The sequence below is a fragment of the Medicago sativa genome, chromosome 8 (assembly GCF_051527215.1).
Source record: "Medicago sativa cultivar Bolivia chromosome 8, Bolivia_mono, whole genome shotgun sequence".
Taxonomy (NCBI): domain Eukaryota; kingdom Viridiplantae; phylum Streptophyta; class Magnoliopsida; order Fabales; family Fabaceae; genus Medicago; species Medicago sativa.
The window spans coordinates 14,275,777-14,292,500 of record NC_140756.1 but is presented as its reverse complement, the minus strand read 5'-3'; the positions used below and the strand labels follow the sequence as shown (position 1 = coordinate 14,292,500).

Below are 16,724 nucleotides of genomic sequence, written 5' to 3'. Positions count from 1 at the left end.
TCTCCTATCCCATCTGAATATTCCCTATCATCACACTAGTCATGAGATGGGTGAAAATTGAAAACTACCTTATGTTAAATATTATTCTTCTTTATAAAAGAAATTATTATTCACCTAAAAAACCATGTTTTTTTTTTGAAGGAGTATACGTTGAGGTGTCCAGGGACTAATCAACTAAATGAACACCATATCTCTATCTAATATCTTAAAACATTTGTTATATTTTTTTTTTTCCTACGAAAGTGATAAGATATTGATTTTCATTGTTTCTAAAATTGTATTATTCCTAACTTCTCTATCACAAAATGGATTCTTCCATCTTCTTGTTAACCATTTAAAATAAGCATATACTTTTTTTTTAAAATAAGTTAAATTGGTCCTCCCAAATTGACACTGGAGAGAATAATACGATCTTGAGAAAGAGCACAATCTCAGATCTCAAACCAATATCATAAAGACAACCTAAATGAGTTAAATAAGCATATACTTTTATAGTAAAATTATATATTTCATCAAAAAGTAAACAATTTTAATTTTTAAATTTTATAAAATAGAATAAAGAGATAAGATGCAATGAAAGTCCAAGGAAGAATATTATAGTCCATGCAATGAAGAAGAAGTTTTTTTGAGGAAAGGAAAAAGGAGAGCGTGACTTTTCTATCCTTTATTTGACCAGATAGAACCGATTTTCTATTTTATTTTATGCGACGTAATTTTGTGATTGGTTATTATGCTCACTTTTAGGTGAACTTTCTGCGAAATTCACTCTTTGTAGTCTGAGTTGGTTTGGTTGTCTACTACTACCTCCGTCCCTAATTATAAGACCCTTTTGAGAATTTTTTTTGTCCCTTTTTATAAGACCCCTTTGCAATTTCCAACTACATTAATTATTTCTTTACATACATGCCCCTATTTATTATACATCTTTTTCTTCAATCAGCAATAAATAACATGTTGAAAACATAAACCAACTCTCTCTCTTAAAGGATAAAATTGTAAAAACAATAGTAATTACAAACATATTTAATACAAATATCCACTATCTTAATTCCCGTTATTTTTTCAAAAGGGTCCTATAATTAGGGACGGAGGTAGTACAATTTTTTAACAACAACATTTTTAGTAAACTAAGAGAGTATGAGATTTTTTTTTAAATCATTGGTATTCGTTAAGAAAAAACGCGTTATTTAACTAGTGTGTGTTTGTGAGAGAAATAGTATTCGTTAAAAAGGTTATATTTCATTTTAGGGCTAATTAAATTTTTAGTCCCTATAAATATTCAGAATTTTGTTTTTAGTCCCTACAAAATAAAATCACACTTTTTAGTCCCTATAAAATTTTCCATCAACATTTTTAGTCCCTATAAAATTTTCCATCAGCATTTTTAGTCCCTATAAATTTTTTCCATCAGCATTTTTGGTCCCTAAAATGCTTAAGGAAAATGTCACAGGGACTAAAAAGTGTGATTTTATTTTGTAGGGACTAAAAACAAAACTGTGAATATTTATAGGGACTAAAAACTTAATTAACCCTTCATTTTAAATGAGGAAAATAAAGGCTGAAAACAAAGATAGTCAACAAATTTGAAATTAGTTAGCAAATTGAATAAAGATAAACCAAATAAAGGGATAAAAAAGATCATAATCAAATCAAATATTAGAAATAAAGCAGTCAAGCAGACACTCTCAATGCCATAAAAAACATAACAACGTTTAGATTTCAACTAATCAAAGAAATCAAACAACAAACACACTCAAGCAAAATGTGGGGCTAAGTTAGTCAAGGGTCTCCACGTGAGAAAGAAAGCCTAGGAAAGAATAAATAAGCTAAACATATACAACTAATCTTGAGTTTGCCGTGTGTAAAAGATCACAAAGAATTATTCAATTCAATATTCTTTCATAAGAGATAACGGATGAAAATAAATAAATAAGAAGTGGACCCAACCCAATCTTCTCTTAAATAGACTATGTAGATGATTTGATTTGATTTGATATTTGTGATTGAAAGCAACGGAAAACAAAAAGTGGGGTAATATTCCCTAAAAAAAAAAAAATTAATTAAGTTTTTAGTCCCTATAAATATTCACAGTTTTGTTTTTAGTCCCTACAAAATAAAATCACATTTTTTAGTCCCTGTAACATTTTCCTTAAGCATTTTAGGGACTAAAAATGCTGATGGAAAAATTTTATAAGGACTAAAAATGTTGTTGAAAAATTTTATAGGCACTAAAAATGTTGATGGAAAATTTTATAGGGACTAAAAAATGTGATTTTATTTTGTAAGGATTAAAAACAAAATTCTGAATATTTATAGGGACCATTTACTTAATTAACCAAAAAAAATTGGGGTGATATTGTCCCATTAATCTACCAAAAAGAGCGGGTAAAATCAAATCCATTCTCAATTCAATTGTGAAGGTTTGAACATTCAACCACTTAAATTAGTGGATCGACAAAGTTGAAAGCTCACTTTCATGAGTGGATGAATCAACCACGTAAAAGGGTTATGTGCAATGTGCATGATAACACCGACCTCTCTTAGAACGCTGTCCTTTTCTGTTAAACAGAACATTATCTGTAATTAAAGTTGTTTACATAAAATAAGATTTTTTTTTTGTGTGTTTGTTTTTCCTGAAAGTATTTTTCCTATGATATTATAATCATTTTATTTTACATATTACCATCATCATTACAATAGAAATATTTTATATATCTTTTTTAGGTTCCTTTTTCCTTCAATTTTTTTTAGGGGAATAGAAATAATATTTTAATCCTTTTTGTTAAAAATATTTGATAATTAGATAAATCAAAATTTATACAATTATGCGCGATAAAAAAAAAAAAATCACACAATCAACCCACAACACGAGCTCCACGGCAATAGACAAATGGACCAACCACCTTTTCTTTAGTTTCTATTTGTATTAGATGACATATAATGGAAAAGCTTCTAGTAGACTAGTACATCAGCCTCATTTTCTAAAATTCTTTTTTGTAACAGCCACATCATTTTTAAGATTAGTTGTGTATATATTTTGTCGAAAAAAAGATTAGTTGTATATATAACTTTTACTAAATAACTTAACTAAAAGTTATTGCTCTTTCAAGTAAAAAGATATTTATTTTTGTACCCAACAAAAAAAGATATTTATTTATTCCTTTAAATATTAAGAAATTTCTTCAAATCTTATAACTGAATAAATTATCAACTAAACTATTTTGTTGGAAGTCGAGTATTTTAAATATAATAAAAAAAATTCCCACTATTTTCTTAGACTTCTCTCTAACTTTCTTTCGTCACCGAGTCTCTTTCTCGACAAATCCAATCTTCCTTTGCTCGGATGTAAATTGATCATGGAATGGTGCAACAAGGTTCCTCCTCCATGCTAATTTTTAAGTAAACCAATATGATAGACAAACTAATTTTTAAGATTTTTAAGTAAACCAATATGATAGACAAACTAATTTTTAAGATGATCCTCAAAGGCCACCCAAAATTCACCATCAGAAGGATCCTTGCGGTCGTTGATGGGGAAAAATTGAGAAATTGTCTTTAAAAAAGGGGCCTAGCGTCCTAGTGAACTTTTATAAATTTAAATATTATGAGCACCAGCTATATTTTGTACTAAAAATATTATGATGAGGTACTACCTTAACTTGCCTCTTAGTGAACTTTACCAAGGAGTTCGGACTAAAATTATTAAAAAAAAAAAACAAATACAATCACGGATAATAAAAAACCCATTGTAAGAGTTGTTTTTTATTCATATCTAAACTATCCACCATCGTCATTATCACTCTTTTAGAGGTACTGGGTTGAAGTCATCGAGTCTTAATAATTACTTTCATTAACAAAATATATAAATAAGTAATGTGTATAATGCATGTAACCTATTTGCGTATGTCTGATGATATTGTCTTGAGATCTTGGAGTGTTCGCCCATCAAGATCTCAAGTTTGATTCTTTCAAACCCCAATTTCAATAGTTTAGTCCATGTTAAATTTTGTTTTGACTTTAAGTAGGGTCTCTTACAAATAGACGAAGAGATTTGATCCTTTGAATTAGTTGATCATTAAACCAAATATCAAATTAAAAAAAAAGTAAAATATTTGTGCACAAAAATCCATTTAAAAACTCTTTTTTAAATTACTCCCTCCGTCTCTATATTATAGTCGTTTAAGATTTGTGCACAATTATTAAGGGAAATGACTAATTGTGTTGATTTCAATGGTAAAATTAATATTATTTACTAAAACACCCTTATTAATTGTAGTTAGTGGGATAATTAAGTTGAATAAATTCATTAAATAAGGGTATGACAATAAAAATAATAATAAATGCTGCATTGGTGTTGTAAAGTGACAACTATATACTCCCTCTGTTTCAAAATACATGTCCAAGTCAACCACTTCACATATGTCAATGCACAATTTTGACCGTTAATATCTTTAATTATCTAAAGTAAAAAATTATAAAAATTTAATATTTTGAAAATATTTGTCGAGACAAATCAAACAACATCTTACATGCTAATATTTGTATTTATACTTTAGTTAAAAGTTTGGTCAAAGTAAGTCAAGTAAGTGAATAGTACACATTGCAAAAATTGGACATGTATTTTAAAACGGAGGGAGTATAAAAAAGAAAAAAATGTTAAGAGACAATTATTGTGAGACAGATGTAATAGTGGATGTTCTAAGAAAAAGAAAAAGAATTTAGTGAAGAAAAATAGGGTGTGATTTGTTGAGGTGTAGAGTTGATTACTTTTTGGGATTTACGCGTTGTAATGTAATATTGTGATTGGTTGTGTCTAAGGACAACGTGTTAGGTTTGTCCAAGAATCACTATTCTAGAAACGGCTATGGTGGAGTATAAAAACCCAGCAAAATATACTTGCTAACTCTTCTCTTCTCATCTTCCCTCTTACATTAGGGTGATAATATAGGTGGATTCTAGGGTGAACCATCAATTAAGCAGTTTCATCCAACTAGTTTGACATGAAAAATGGAATAATTTGACACAAAAAAGATAAAAACTTGTTTAAAATTTTAATTGAGTCAAATGACCTCCAATGCCTATAAATTTGTGAAACCTTTGTGATAGGGAAGCATTCACATCTTGATTCTTTATTCTTTATTTTTTCTACTAGGGAAGCAATTAAACAAAAAAACTCGCGATCAAAATTCTTGTTCTTAGATCTACTCTTCAAATCTTGAGCTATGTCGATATTTGTTTGCGCAATGGTAACATTGCTGATACTCTTTCTCCTCTCCCGATCACACAATTTTAGTAACCACCACATCCACCGCCGCCTCCGCTCCAATTCGACACTCTCCTCCGCCGACGAACACTTTCCCGATGAGGAGTTCAATGTAACTAACAAGATCGTCCGCCTCTTCCCTGAAATCGACGTGGATCCCACTGACTGGTTCGTCTCTCTCCACGAATTAACTCAGTGGAATCTTCAGCAGGCTCAAAGGGAATTTTTGCATCGAAGTCAGAGAGAGATGGATATTCATGATAAGAATCACGACGGATTCGTTTCATTCTCTGAATATGCTTCTCCCACTTGGCTTCATAATACAGGTTTCTCTTTCTCCATTTTCATACTTCACTTTCAATTTGGTTGGTTTTGCTATGACGCTGATCACTGTTTTGTATCTTAGATCCACCGTGTTTATTGAATTCAATGTTGCATTTTATCAGATCTTGATGATTCTTTTGGTTATGATATGAGTTGGTGGAAAGAAGAACATTTTAATGCATCAGATGTAGATGGAAATGGTCTTCTAAGCTTAGCTGAGTTCAATGAGTATGTCAGCTTCTTTCTACTACTCGTTGTCGTTAATCAATGGCGATCCTTTTTATTTAAGCTAATGTTTTCCATTTTTTTTTCAATGTTTTGTAGCTTTCTTCATCCTGCTGACAGCAATAACCCGAAGCTCCGTCAGTGGTTGTGCAAGGCGGAAATCAGGTAATTCGAATCTTGCGTGTTATTTATATACAACATAACATATCCTATATGAGAGTATCAAAGTAAAAAGAACGTGTTACTTCAGGAAAAGAGAAAGTGGTTTATAGAATTTCTGTTTTCTTGGTCTGCCAAGTAGAACAAACAAGGGAGGAAAAATAAGGACCAAGAGATTTAGCCTGCTAGATAACTTTCACTTATATAGTTGTATGTATGTACTTATCCTTGGAATTTTTTTCCTTGACTATATCTAGTTGGCATCTTAGATTCACACAAAATACCTGTACTCTGTGGGATTGATTATTTGGCATGTATCTTGAATGACAATATATTCATATACCTGGATACCAACATAAGATTCTAACTCGGATATTTAATTTATCATGGAATCCTCAATATCTGGATAGAATGTTGCAGAATATGCCACTGTTTTTTGCCTTAAAATATCCTTGACGGATCTTTTCTTGTTCCTAAACTTATGTCCTGAATAATGCTTGAGGTCATCTTTAACTTGATAAAATTGTTACTTGTGCACTGAATAGTGCTTCATCTATATAAGGGGCTTTGTGCCAAATAGTAGAAATGTTGACACTAGTTGTGTGGTTAAACTTATTTTTTTTAAAGGATCAGGAAATTTTCAGTTTATATACAACTAGCTTATTTGTATCCCTGTGTTAGTGTACTCTTGCTTGATGTATATCCTTTTATTTCTTTATAGAGAAAGAGATATGGACAGAGACGGGAAGGTCAATTTTAAAGAATTTTTCCATGGGCTCTTTGATTTGGTACGAAACTATAATGAAGAAAGTTACAGCGATTCAAACCATTCTGATGATTCAATGGATGCTTCGGCTAGAGTGTTGTTTGCTCAGCTTGACAAAGATGGAGATGGGTATTTATTATTTACCTTTTTCTTTTCCCATCATTATTCTACTTTCTTTGAATGAATGTGGTAGTTTTGTCACAGTATATACTATCATTTATATTTGGGTTTTCAATTCTACTGTGCAGATACCTGTCAGATATTGAACTCCTACCTATAATTGGAAAACTCCATCCATCTGGGGATTATTATGCAAAGCAACAAGCAGAATACTTAATTTCACAGGTATTGGATCTATCATATAGTAATTACACTCTCTTTGTTGACAACGATGCCATTTCGAATTGTTAATCAACGAGCAAGTTTTTCTAATTGTAAATGGTATCAAATCATACAATTCAGAAGCAAACATAATGTCTCTTGCTACAGCCACATAGGTTCATAGCTGCACTTCATGATGCTTATTGGAGATAACATACTGGTTACTACTTTTTAGTCAGTTTGTTTTTTGTTTTTAAGTGAAGACTTTAGCTTGTGATTCGTAATCCTTCTTTCCCTTTGATCTCTTCAATATGAATCTGTCCCTGAACAAGTTCCGATTCTTTCAGGATGAGAACATTTGATGTGTTATCTTTGGTTCATTGTGTGATATATGTTGTTTGCTCCTTTTGGTTGTTATAAGTTCCTCAGGGATTCTGTGAATCAATTTTATTACTCCATTTTCCAGTTTTTAGTTGTAGATATGCATATTTTGCATTCGTTTATACAATGATGTCATCATTTCTTATAAAATGAGTGCATAGATCACTAAGGTAGATTCATCTCCATTTATGACTGTTGAGGAAACTTGTTTTTGTGAATATCAACGGGTTTAGAAGGAAATACTTTCTTTAACTTTTAGGATTCTCTCTTGGGATTTTCATAAGAGGAAGTCCAGTGGAAATCCCTCTACCATTCAATTTTTTTCTCAGTGATTTTGACTGCATGTGATAGAGATGATTGAGTGGCTGATTCATTGCAGAAAAGTTTCACCAGAGAGTATCCTTTCCCCTAGATGCAGTTGCGTAACACCTCATTAAGCATATACTTATATTGTAATAAAATAAGAAGTAGATATTGACAAAAATTGCTCACCGAGCACCCCAGTTTCTGTTGCATTAATTTCATTAGTAACCACTGTGTTATGTTGTAACAGGCAGAAGTTGATAAAGATGGGCGCCTTACTTTGACTGAGATGATTGAGAATCCATATGTATTTTATAGCGCTATTTACAATAATGATAAAGATGAAATAGAATGATTCCCATGGAGAGTAATGTGAAATTCATGTTAGGTAAGGGCAGTTCTTTTGTTGTCTATCTCAACCTACATTTAGTGATGATTTTCGTTGTAATATTCTATGATCATCAAATGCAGGAGACACTGAAAAGCTTGGGACTATAGTAATGGAAGGAGCAACAGTGACAATGAGTCAGGTTCTTAGTCAAAATCCTGGGCGGGATGACAACTTATCTTACTTCTTTCCGTTCAAATAGTCTATGATTTCTTATTAAACCAGTAAATATCCACTCAAGCGCAAGGGTCACATGCCATTGTTATTCACTTTAAGATAGACTATGGAATCGAAATATTTAAAACTTTCCTTTGTGCTGTCATGTAACATATTCATACATATATACATTCTTTTATTATCTTCTTTCCATTCAAATAATCTGTGATTTCTTATTAAACTAGTAAATATCCATTCAATCCCACTGGTCGCATGCCGTTGTTATTCATTTTCAGATAGACTATGGAATTGAAATTATTTAAAACTTTCTTTTGTGCTTTCATGTAACATATTCATACATATATACTTTCTTTTATATTGGTGTATAAAATCAACTTTACCTTGTATCAGAAGTCCCAATTTTTATTCAACAACACATAGTAAAATGTTCGGTGCATAATTATTTTCAGCTAATAAAATGCAAATAATCCATATAACATGTTTAATTAGACTATGACCATACAGTACAACACATAAAAAAAAACTCCACCAATATTCTTCCTACATTGTCATTACGGACTACATTCGAATCCTCTGTTTTTAAAATGTCTAACCTTTTTCTCATATATGTTTGAGACCGAATTTTGATGATATGCAAGTGAAAAGCTTATATGGCAACTGAGTTGACGATGTGGTAGTGTTTGGATAATTTTTCACTTAACAAATTATTTATGTTATCAAAATATGCAAGACACTGTCTAGATCCTTTCTCATTGATATGTCGTCAACTCAGTTGTCATGTAAGTATCTCACTTGTCACATTATCAAAATTAAACCGTAAATGAATAGGTGGAGAAAATGTTGGACATTTTAAAAGTTAAGAGACCAAAATCGTGAATGAGACCAAAATGTCGTCAACTGTGTTTAAAACATTTACATTGGAATGCAAAATACTAGTTGGCAAGATTGATTTTGCCACTGTAGGTTTCATTTGGAGAGATGTAACTGTAGTTAAATGAGATTTATATTTCTCTTTCCAAATGAAATCAATTTAACCTTATCTATTAAAATCTTTTTCTTTTTTTCCTAAAAAAAAGGAAAATGAAAATCATTTCCCATCCCTTGTCAAACAAACAAACACCATGTAACCAAAAAAAAAAAAAAACAAACACCACTGGGGAGAGTAGCAACAAATATTCTTTTGGAAAACCCATCTTTTTAAGCATGAAGGTCGTAGAAGATGATGTTGACTGGCCTTCCTTGGTCAAGAAATAAATACCAAACTATTGCAGCTTTGGATTCCTGTGGTTAACGTTACTTTCACAGTATTCTTTTATTTTACATTTTCCTGCTTCATACAATTTGTTTTTTTGTTTTTTGTAGCAACTAGAGTTTATCTTAATTACTGATTATGTTAGATGGATTGCTCAGCCGTAACATATCAGTTTTGGATTAACAATACAAATTGCTTACAGAAAAGGTCAGCAAAGCTATAAATACACTTCATCTTGTTTTCTCCGAGTTGTGGCTGCTCATTTACCTTAAACAAATAGTTTAATTTTGGTTCAACAAATTACACCCAATCATATGTTTTAGTAGTAGTAATTAAAGTCACACTTTTTAATGATTGACGATTATGATTGATTGACAATGTAAAAATTTATTTGCACTGCCAGTATGTATGAATTAAATACTTATAAATAAATGGCTGCGTGTAAAAGGTGAGGATGGACTATAATTTTTTTTGAAGAAACCAAACTAGCCCACCAAAATTGGCACCAGGGATAATCCAACCTGAGACCTTGAGAAGAGCACACTCCATGGTCCTAAGCCAAGTGGGGTAGGATGGACTATAAATTTTAGTCATGATTAGTTATATCATTTCTCTTTGTATAAGCAAACAAGTTGTTGAATTGAAACATGATTGATAAGTAGCACCAGTGGTGCCAAAAATGAGATAAACCAGTAGTACAACCAATGTAGTCAGGATCGAGATCCTACGTAGGATCGGTCGGCCGGTGAAAGAACGTAAACACGAGGAACGTAACACGGTTCGTAAGTAGGATTGGTAGGTTGTTGATATAGTTGAGAGAAATAGATAGAGAAAACAGAGGAAAACCAGAGGAACCATGCATAAAAACAGAGATAATAGAGGAAAAACAGAGGAACCACACAACAAAATAGAGAAAAACAGGAAAAAGAGCAAAAAAACAGAGGAAACAGAGGAAAAATGGCAAAAAACTGAGGAAACAGAGCAAAAACGAACCGGTGTAAAGTCGAAGCACGGTCGAGGTGCTGTAGGACATAAAATCGTACGATCCTACGAGCCAGCACTCGATCCCGACTACACTGATTACGGCTACACAATGATATATAACAGGTACTTTGCACAACTAGGAGACAAACTTACTAGGACAATTAACATAATACTACTCTTGATAGTTGATAATATACTCAGTGAAACCCATTCTTTTACCAAAATAACGTAAGCCCCCCTATATATCAAAACCAGGATACATATAATATTTAAAATTAGGGTACAACAAACCCAATGTCTATAGCTAGAAGCCAATTAATTGTAAATGATGTCTGATATTCTATAAAAAGCCATTTGAACTACTTGATTACCACTCCCTTGCATGTATATGTTTGTTAACATCCATGTATTCTTTTTTCATGTATTTTAAACACCAGCAACTCATTGTAGTGCATTTGACAACAGTTTATTAAGTATGCATCCATTGGAATCTATCAATTCAACTCTAAACAATGAACTGTTAAAAGAAATGATCAAGTGTGTGACCATCATTCCTAAAAGAAAATGAGCCTGAGATGAATTTACCATGAAGAAGATAAGTATTATTATTTGTAATGTCAAGTCACCATAGAACAAACTTTAGGAATTGAACTTAATTGAACAAGAAAAATAGTTTCTGGAAATGAACAGGACAGGAGAACTAACTGCTTCAATTCATAAAATTGGTCTGATATTAAAACTTAACGTACATAACCTATTTTGCATAGTTTCATAATACTAAAACTTACAATAACTACCACCCAATAAAATATGGCAGCAGTCCTAAACAAAACATTTAACAGGAATAACTCTATGCAAATTGGTAGTAAAATGCTGCAAACAATACTCAATATTGAAATTAGGATTGGGGTATTTGGTCCTTCAACCATTTCCATGTGTTGAATGAGATTGAGATATTGTGAGGTGTGTATTGGACTGACCCCAAACCCTTTCAACATCATTAATGACACGTACTCTGATGTTAGTGTGCGTGATTCTGCTGTAACCTTAATTTTGAACTTCGGCTGAATTTTGACTCGACTATTGAGATAGCGAGAAAAACCTCGGTCATATATTAAATACACATGATCTGATCTAATTTCACGACTTGGCCTATCCAAGTACAATTGGATATCTTCACCTTCATCAACACTAATATTAAATCTCAAAATGAAACCCTGTGATGGAACTTGTGGAACAATGAAGCAAAAAATAAAGCCCAATGGAGAGGAATGGTTAGCAGAAGAGAGATCAATTGTCATGTAATCACGGGTTGTCCTATACACCAACCATTGTGGAACACTGCTTCCTGGGTACACGTATGTGCCTTGAGCATCATAATGGTGACGAGATATGGATATGTGCTGACGTGCAAATTTTATCATGTTAATTTGTGCATTCAACCCTATTTCTATGAGAGAGTGTTCATTCAGTTTCAGACAATTCCAGAAAGAAACCCTGGTCTTGTTTTCCTTTAACATTTGAAGAGAAGTTTTAGGGAAAGTTACATTCTCCAATGATACGCAACCACTGGCATCTAGAGTTATCAATGATGAAGGTAGCTCTGGTAGACTTCTAAGCTTCCTACAATCTTGTAGGCCTAGATGTCTCAGCTTTGTAAGATGCTTGAAGCTTTCAGGCAAGTTCTCAATGAAACTGTGTGCAAGAAGCAACTTTTCAAGTTTGGTTTGAAGTCCAATTGATGATGGAAGTTGTTTGACACCTGTGAGTTCCAAATTCAACTTTATCATTTCTTTTGAGGTTACTGAGAACTCCTTCAGTGCAATGCAACCAGCGAGGGAGAGATAACGAAGGGAGCTTAAATGAATATTGCTTTGAAATCTTCTGAGGGAAATGCATCCACCTAGATGCAATTTCTCAAGCTTATTGAGAGTAAAGACGGATGGATGTACACTGATCAACCCTATACAGAGACGAAGATCTATTGCTTCAAGATTTTTAGCATTTGACAAGTCTGGAAGCTCAACCAGGTGTGAGGATGAACCAAGTTTAAGATATTTTAAATTCACAAGATTCTGCAGTAGTAAATATAATTATTTAGAAAACATCAAAACTGAGCAAGCTACTTAAAAGTGGTTAGTTTTTTATGTTTTGATAATGTGATGAGTTTAGTTTTGTTACACCATTGTCATAAAAAGATTTACTTTCAACAAATCACAATCAATCTTATGTTTGACTTTAGACATAGTTATGATTAAAGTCAAATGTTGTTGATGATATACGATGATTATGATTGACTGTGTAAAAAGTATTTACACTGACCGTGTATATGAATTGAATTCATTTGATATAATTAAAAAGAAAATGCAGATGCATATCCTTTTACCTTATCTTCATGCCAAAGTTCTCTCACCCGGCTGTACTGCAAGTCAATTAGTACAAGATTTTCCCCGGAAAAATTAGATGGCAAGGACTCCAAAGGGAAATGTGCCCAACGAAGGTATCTGAGTTCATTTGGCAAAGATTCAAGCCCTTGAGGAAGATAAAAGCCTTCTCGACTCTGGACAAAATCACAAGAGTACCCCTTACTATAAATATCCAGGTATTTTAGACTACTCATTTTAGCAAACACCTTTGGATTCAACTGCAACTCCTTGATTATAGACAAGTCGGTAGCTAAGCTTACAATAGCCTCACTCCCCTGCCAAAAAGTTGCAGAAAATTTTCAAACATCAATGTAAGTTAGTTCTATAAGAAAACCGTAATTCTGTCAAATTTGTTAGTAATAACATCTAAAAGTACCACATTATATGAGATAATGATGAAAAAGTGTCTAGACATTTTGGACAGAATAACACTCACAGGTTGTGTAACACAGATGGATTCACACTCCCATTGGGATCTGGTCGCTAAAATATTCAGAAATTTTACCATATACGAGTGTTAACTCTAAAGTGAATAGTTAGTAAAAGAGAGAAAATCAGGAATTAATATTTCAACCTTCCATATAATTTGTTATGTGTGTATTTATAATATCGATCATTTATTCATTCATCAATGGCTGATATGACTCAAGACTTTTACCTTGTTATTTTTCAGTACATGATAAATGTCATCAGGATCCAGTAGTCGACTTTGCTTTCCAGGGTTGTTGATGGATTCTTCGCGAACAATTTCCCAAGCCGTTTCTTGTATAATGCTATGCATGGATACAACATTATCTTGGGAAATAGTTAAAAGAGCTTTATTTTTCAGACTTTCTAACCCAACATCTACTGAATAACCATGATCTTGCACCAACAATTTTATTTGGTCAACTTCGAGATGCAATCCATCTAAAAAACATGCAATGTCCAAAAGTATCCTTTTCTCTTGACGATCAAGATCATTGTAGCTCAATTTAACAACATCGTTGATCCCTTTAATTGGTACTTTTGTTAGCATCTGGAACTGGCTTTCCCATATCTTTTTGTTTTTTCCATGAAGATGACAACCCAAAACTTCAAGAACTAGTGGATTGCCATCAGCATAATTGACCATCTTCATGGACAGTTCAACGTACTCGTCTGCAAGATGATGGTTTTGTTCAAAAGCTTTCAAATTGAAAAGCCGAAAAGAGTCATTGAAGTCTAAATTTTTAACCTCATATATATCATTGTCAACAACCCTTTTAGATAGTACTTGTTTATCTCTAGTTGTTATGATGATTCTACTACCATTTCCAAACCAATTGAGTGTTCCAATTAAAGTTTCTAGTTGTTGTGGATCATTGACATCGTCAAGAACAACAAGAACCTTCATTCGACGAAGCCTCCTCTGAACAAAAGATGACAATCCACGAGGTGTGTCAATTTGCAAATCTTCCCTTAATAGAGTAGAATAAAGCTTTTTCTTTAAATATATATTTCCATGTCTTTCGGATTCTTCTCTTACATTAGCCATAAAGTAACGACCTTCATATTCAGAACATAGCCGGTCATATATTTGTTCTGCAATAGTTGTTTTACCTATCCCGGCCATCCCCCAAATTCCAATGGCACGAACATCTTCTGAACCTGTCTGTAACAATGATTCCACATGTGAAATTTTTTTGCCAATTCCAACGAGTCCTTTTGAGTTAGCTTGTTGCACATGATCCAACCTCATCAAAACAGATTTAACTATTTCTTCAACAAGTAGAGCGTCATTCCTACAGAAGAAATTGAGAAATGTAATTTCGATGACATAATCTTTTAATAGGAAAAACTCATTGATATTAATCCTTTGAAAAATCTTTAAATTTTGTCATTTCGGTGTAACATTGGTGCAAACATGTTCGATCATATGTTAATTGAAATAGGGCTAGTTTAGATTTTGACGATAATACAACTTTGAAAGGTGAAGAAACTACTCTTGGCTTATTGATATTAAATTCTCACTTTGGCTTATTTATTGATTTTAACGATCATTGGTGCAAAAACTCTTTGATATTAAATTTTCACTTTGGCTTATTTATCACGTGCGCGCACATTTAAAAATTTGACATATTGAAAAAAATTGAAGATCTAGTTTGATCCTTTATATTTTTGTGACGGCTCAATTCAGTCTTTGACAAAAATACAACTCTGAAAGGGATCAAAGATACAGAGACTGAATTCTGAAAACAAATTAAATCTCGATTTTTTTTTTGGAGCATTTTGTCTAGAACTACTCTTCTATATTTGAGTTAGAATCAATTTTAAAAGCAAAATTAATTATCGTCAAGAACTTCAAAACATGTCAAAATAAATTATACACTTCTAAAATCAATTTAATTTTTTTTTTTGAAAGATTCTAAAATCAATTTAATGTGCTCCTCCAAAAATGAAACTAAACATATTTTGTAATATTTAGACTATAGATTACAACCCGAACACATTGACAATCATCCCAAGACCTCGGAACACATTTAAAAGGAGAAAAAAAACGTGTTCAAATCTTTACCATAAAATACTAACATTACATTAATCTAATTGAAATTGGATTCATATCTCTTAAAGTATGGTCTCATATTCGACTTCGTTAAAGTTTTTTCACAAGCTATGTTTTTTGATGATTAGTTATCGACAAAGTCCATAAATACACCACATCAATGATACGGTTAACAAAAAAAATTTCATTACCATATAAAGTATGAGTGTGGATAGTATTAAAAATCTAAAAGAAGTGCAATTTATTAGAAGGTTTTTACGTTTTGCAATTTAATAACAAGTTCATTTTTTTCTTTCTTTTGAGGGAATAACAAGGTTGATAATAAAGAAATTTTTTTAGAAGAACTTACGGAAAATGAGGCGAGTGAAATCCCAAGATATTACCAGATTCCTTCAAAGCAGATATCCACTGTTTCACCCTACTCGAATCGTACTTTGTTTTATGTTTACCAAATTCCTTTGCATAAGTTCCCTTCTGATGCCTCACACTTGTGGGGTCCACTTTATAGAAAACTGGCAATAAAATCTGTCCATCTTTCTTTCTGCATTGAACAATTTTGACAAGTTCATCCAAACACCATGACGAAGAAGCATAGTTTTGAGTGAATATGACCAAAGAAATCAACGATGTTTCAATTGCTTTAACAAGTGATTGTGATATCTTATCTCCTTTTTCAACCTTAGAATCAACGAAGGCAAAAATTTGCTTTCGATTGAATTCTTTGATTAAATGGCTAAGAAAATCTTGGCGTATGTCTGAACCTCGAAAGCTAACAAAAACATCGTACTTAATCTGAGGATTAAATTTCATTGGATGAACATTATCTTTGTCTGATGATGCTGTTGCTGCTTCACTTAATAAGGAAACAATCAAGAGACAGACAATAAAACACATAATTTCGTTTGAGAATGTTCTCTTCAATATGCCACTAGGTAGCATTTTGAATCTTGCTTATTTTTCTCTTCTCTACACCCTTTTAATAAAAGAAAAATAAAAAGATTGACAGACAAAAACAAAATTAATATCACATTAGTCCAGTGGCGCATGTTCACACACAGCTGTTGTTGTAGAAAAATGGCATTGATATTTTTAGCTCACCTAAGCATCATACGAATGAATACTAAGAATGTGACATAATAAATATTAAGAATTTGCCTAATATCAAATATACTTTTTTTTTGTGTGGAGAGAATCCACTCAATGCACGATTAGTCTAATGCCACAAATTTGT

At 32.2% G+C, this 16,724-nt stretch overlaps 2 protein-coding genes across 2 annotated transcripts; one reads left to right on the top strand and one right to left on the bottom strand.

Moving 5' to 3' along the window:
* The first annotated feature begins 4,905 nt into the window (after positions 1–4,905).
* On the top strand, positions 4,906–8,551 carry LOC146897188 (uncharacterized). Its single transcript, XM_085733610.1, has 7 exons — positions 4,906–5,589; positions 5,710–5,815; positions 5,912–5,977; positions 6,693–6,866; positions 6,986–7,082; positions 7,993–8,130; positions 8,214–8,551. The coding sequence occupies exons 1-6, from the start codon at positions 5,223–5,225 to the stop codon at positions 8,095–8,097; spliced, it is 915 nt and encodes a 304-aa protein (XP_085589736.1). The 5' UTR covers positions 4,906–5,222; the 3' UTR covers positions 8,098–8,130; positions 8,214–8,551.
* Positions 8,552–11,216: 2,665 nt separating this feature from the next.
* Positions 11,217–16,446, bottom strand: LOC146897187 (disease resistance protein RML1B-like). The gene is made up of 4 exons (XM_085733609.1): positions 15,843–16,446; positions 13,628–14,732; positions 12,930–13,244; positions 11,217–12,618 (listed from the first exon to the last, which is right to left on the bottom strand). Exons 1-4 carry the CDS (start codon positions 16,430–16,432, stop codon positions 11,284–11,286), a joined length of 3,345 nt encoding a protein of 1,114 aa, XP_085589735.1. The 5' UTR covers positions 16,433–16,446; the 3' UTR covers positions 11,217–11,283.
* Positions 16,447–16,724: the final 278 nt, after the last annotated feature.

Coding starts and splice junctions, on each gene's coding strand:
- LOC146897188 (XM_085733610.1), top strand. CDS start 5,223: ATGTCGATATTTGTTTGCGCAATGGTAACATTGCTGATACTCTTTCTC. Junction 5,816..5,911: donor AGCTTAGCTGAGTTCAATGA/GTATGTCAGCTT, acceptor AATGTTTTGTAG/CTTTCTTCATCCTGCTGACA. Junction 6,867..6,985: donor CTTGACAAAGATGGAGATGG/GTATTTATTATT, acceptor TCTACTGTGCAG/ATACCTGTCAGATATTGAAC.
- LOC146897187 (XM_085733609.1), bottom strand. CDS start 16,432: ATGCTACCTAGTGGCATATTGAAGAGAACATTCTCAAACGAAATTATG. Junction 14,733..15,842: donor TTTCACTCGCCTCATTTTCC/GTAAGTTCTTCT, acceptor TTTCTTCTGTAG/GAATGACGCTCTACTTGTTG. Junction 13,245..13,627: donor ATGTACTGAAAAATAACAAG/GTAAAAGTCTTG, acceptor ACTTTTTGGCAG/GGGAGTGAGGCTATTGTAAG.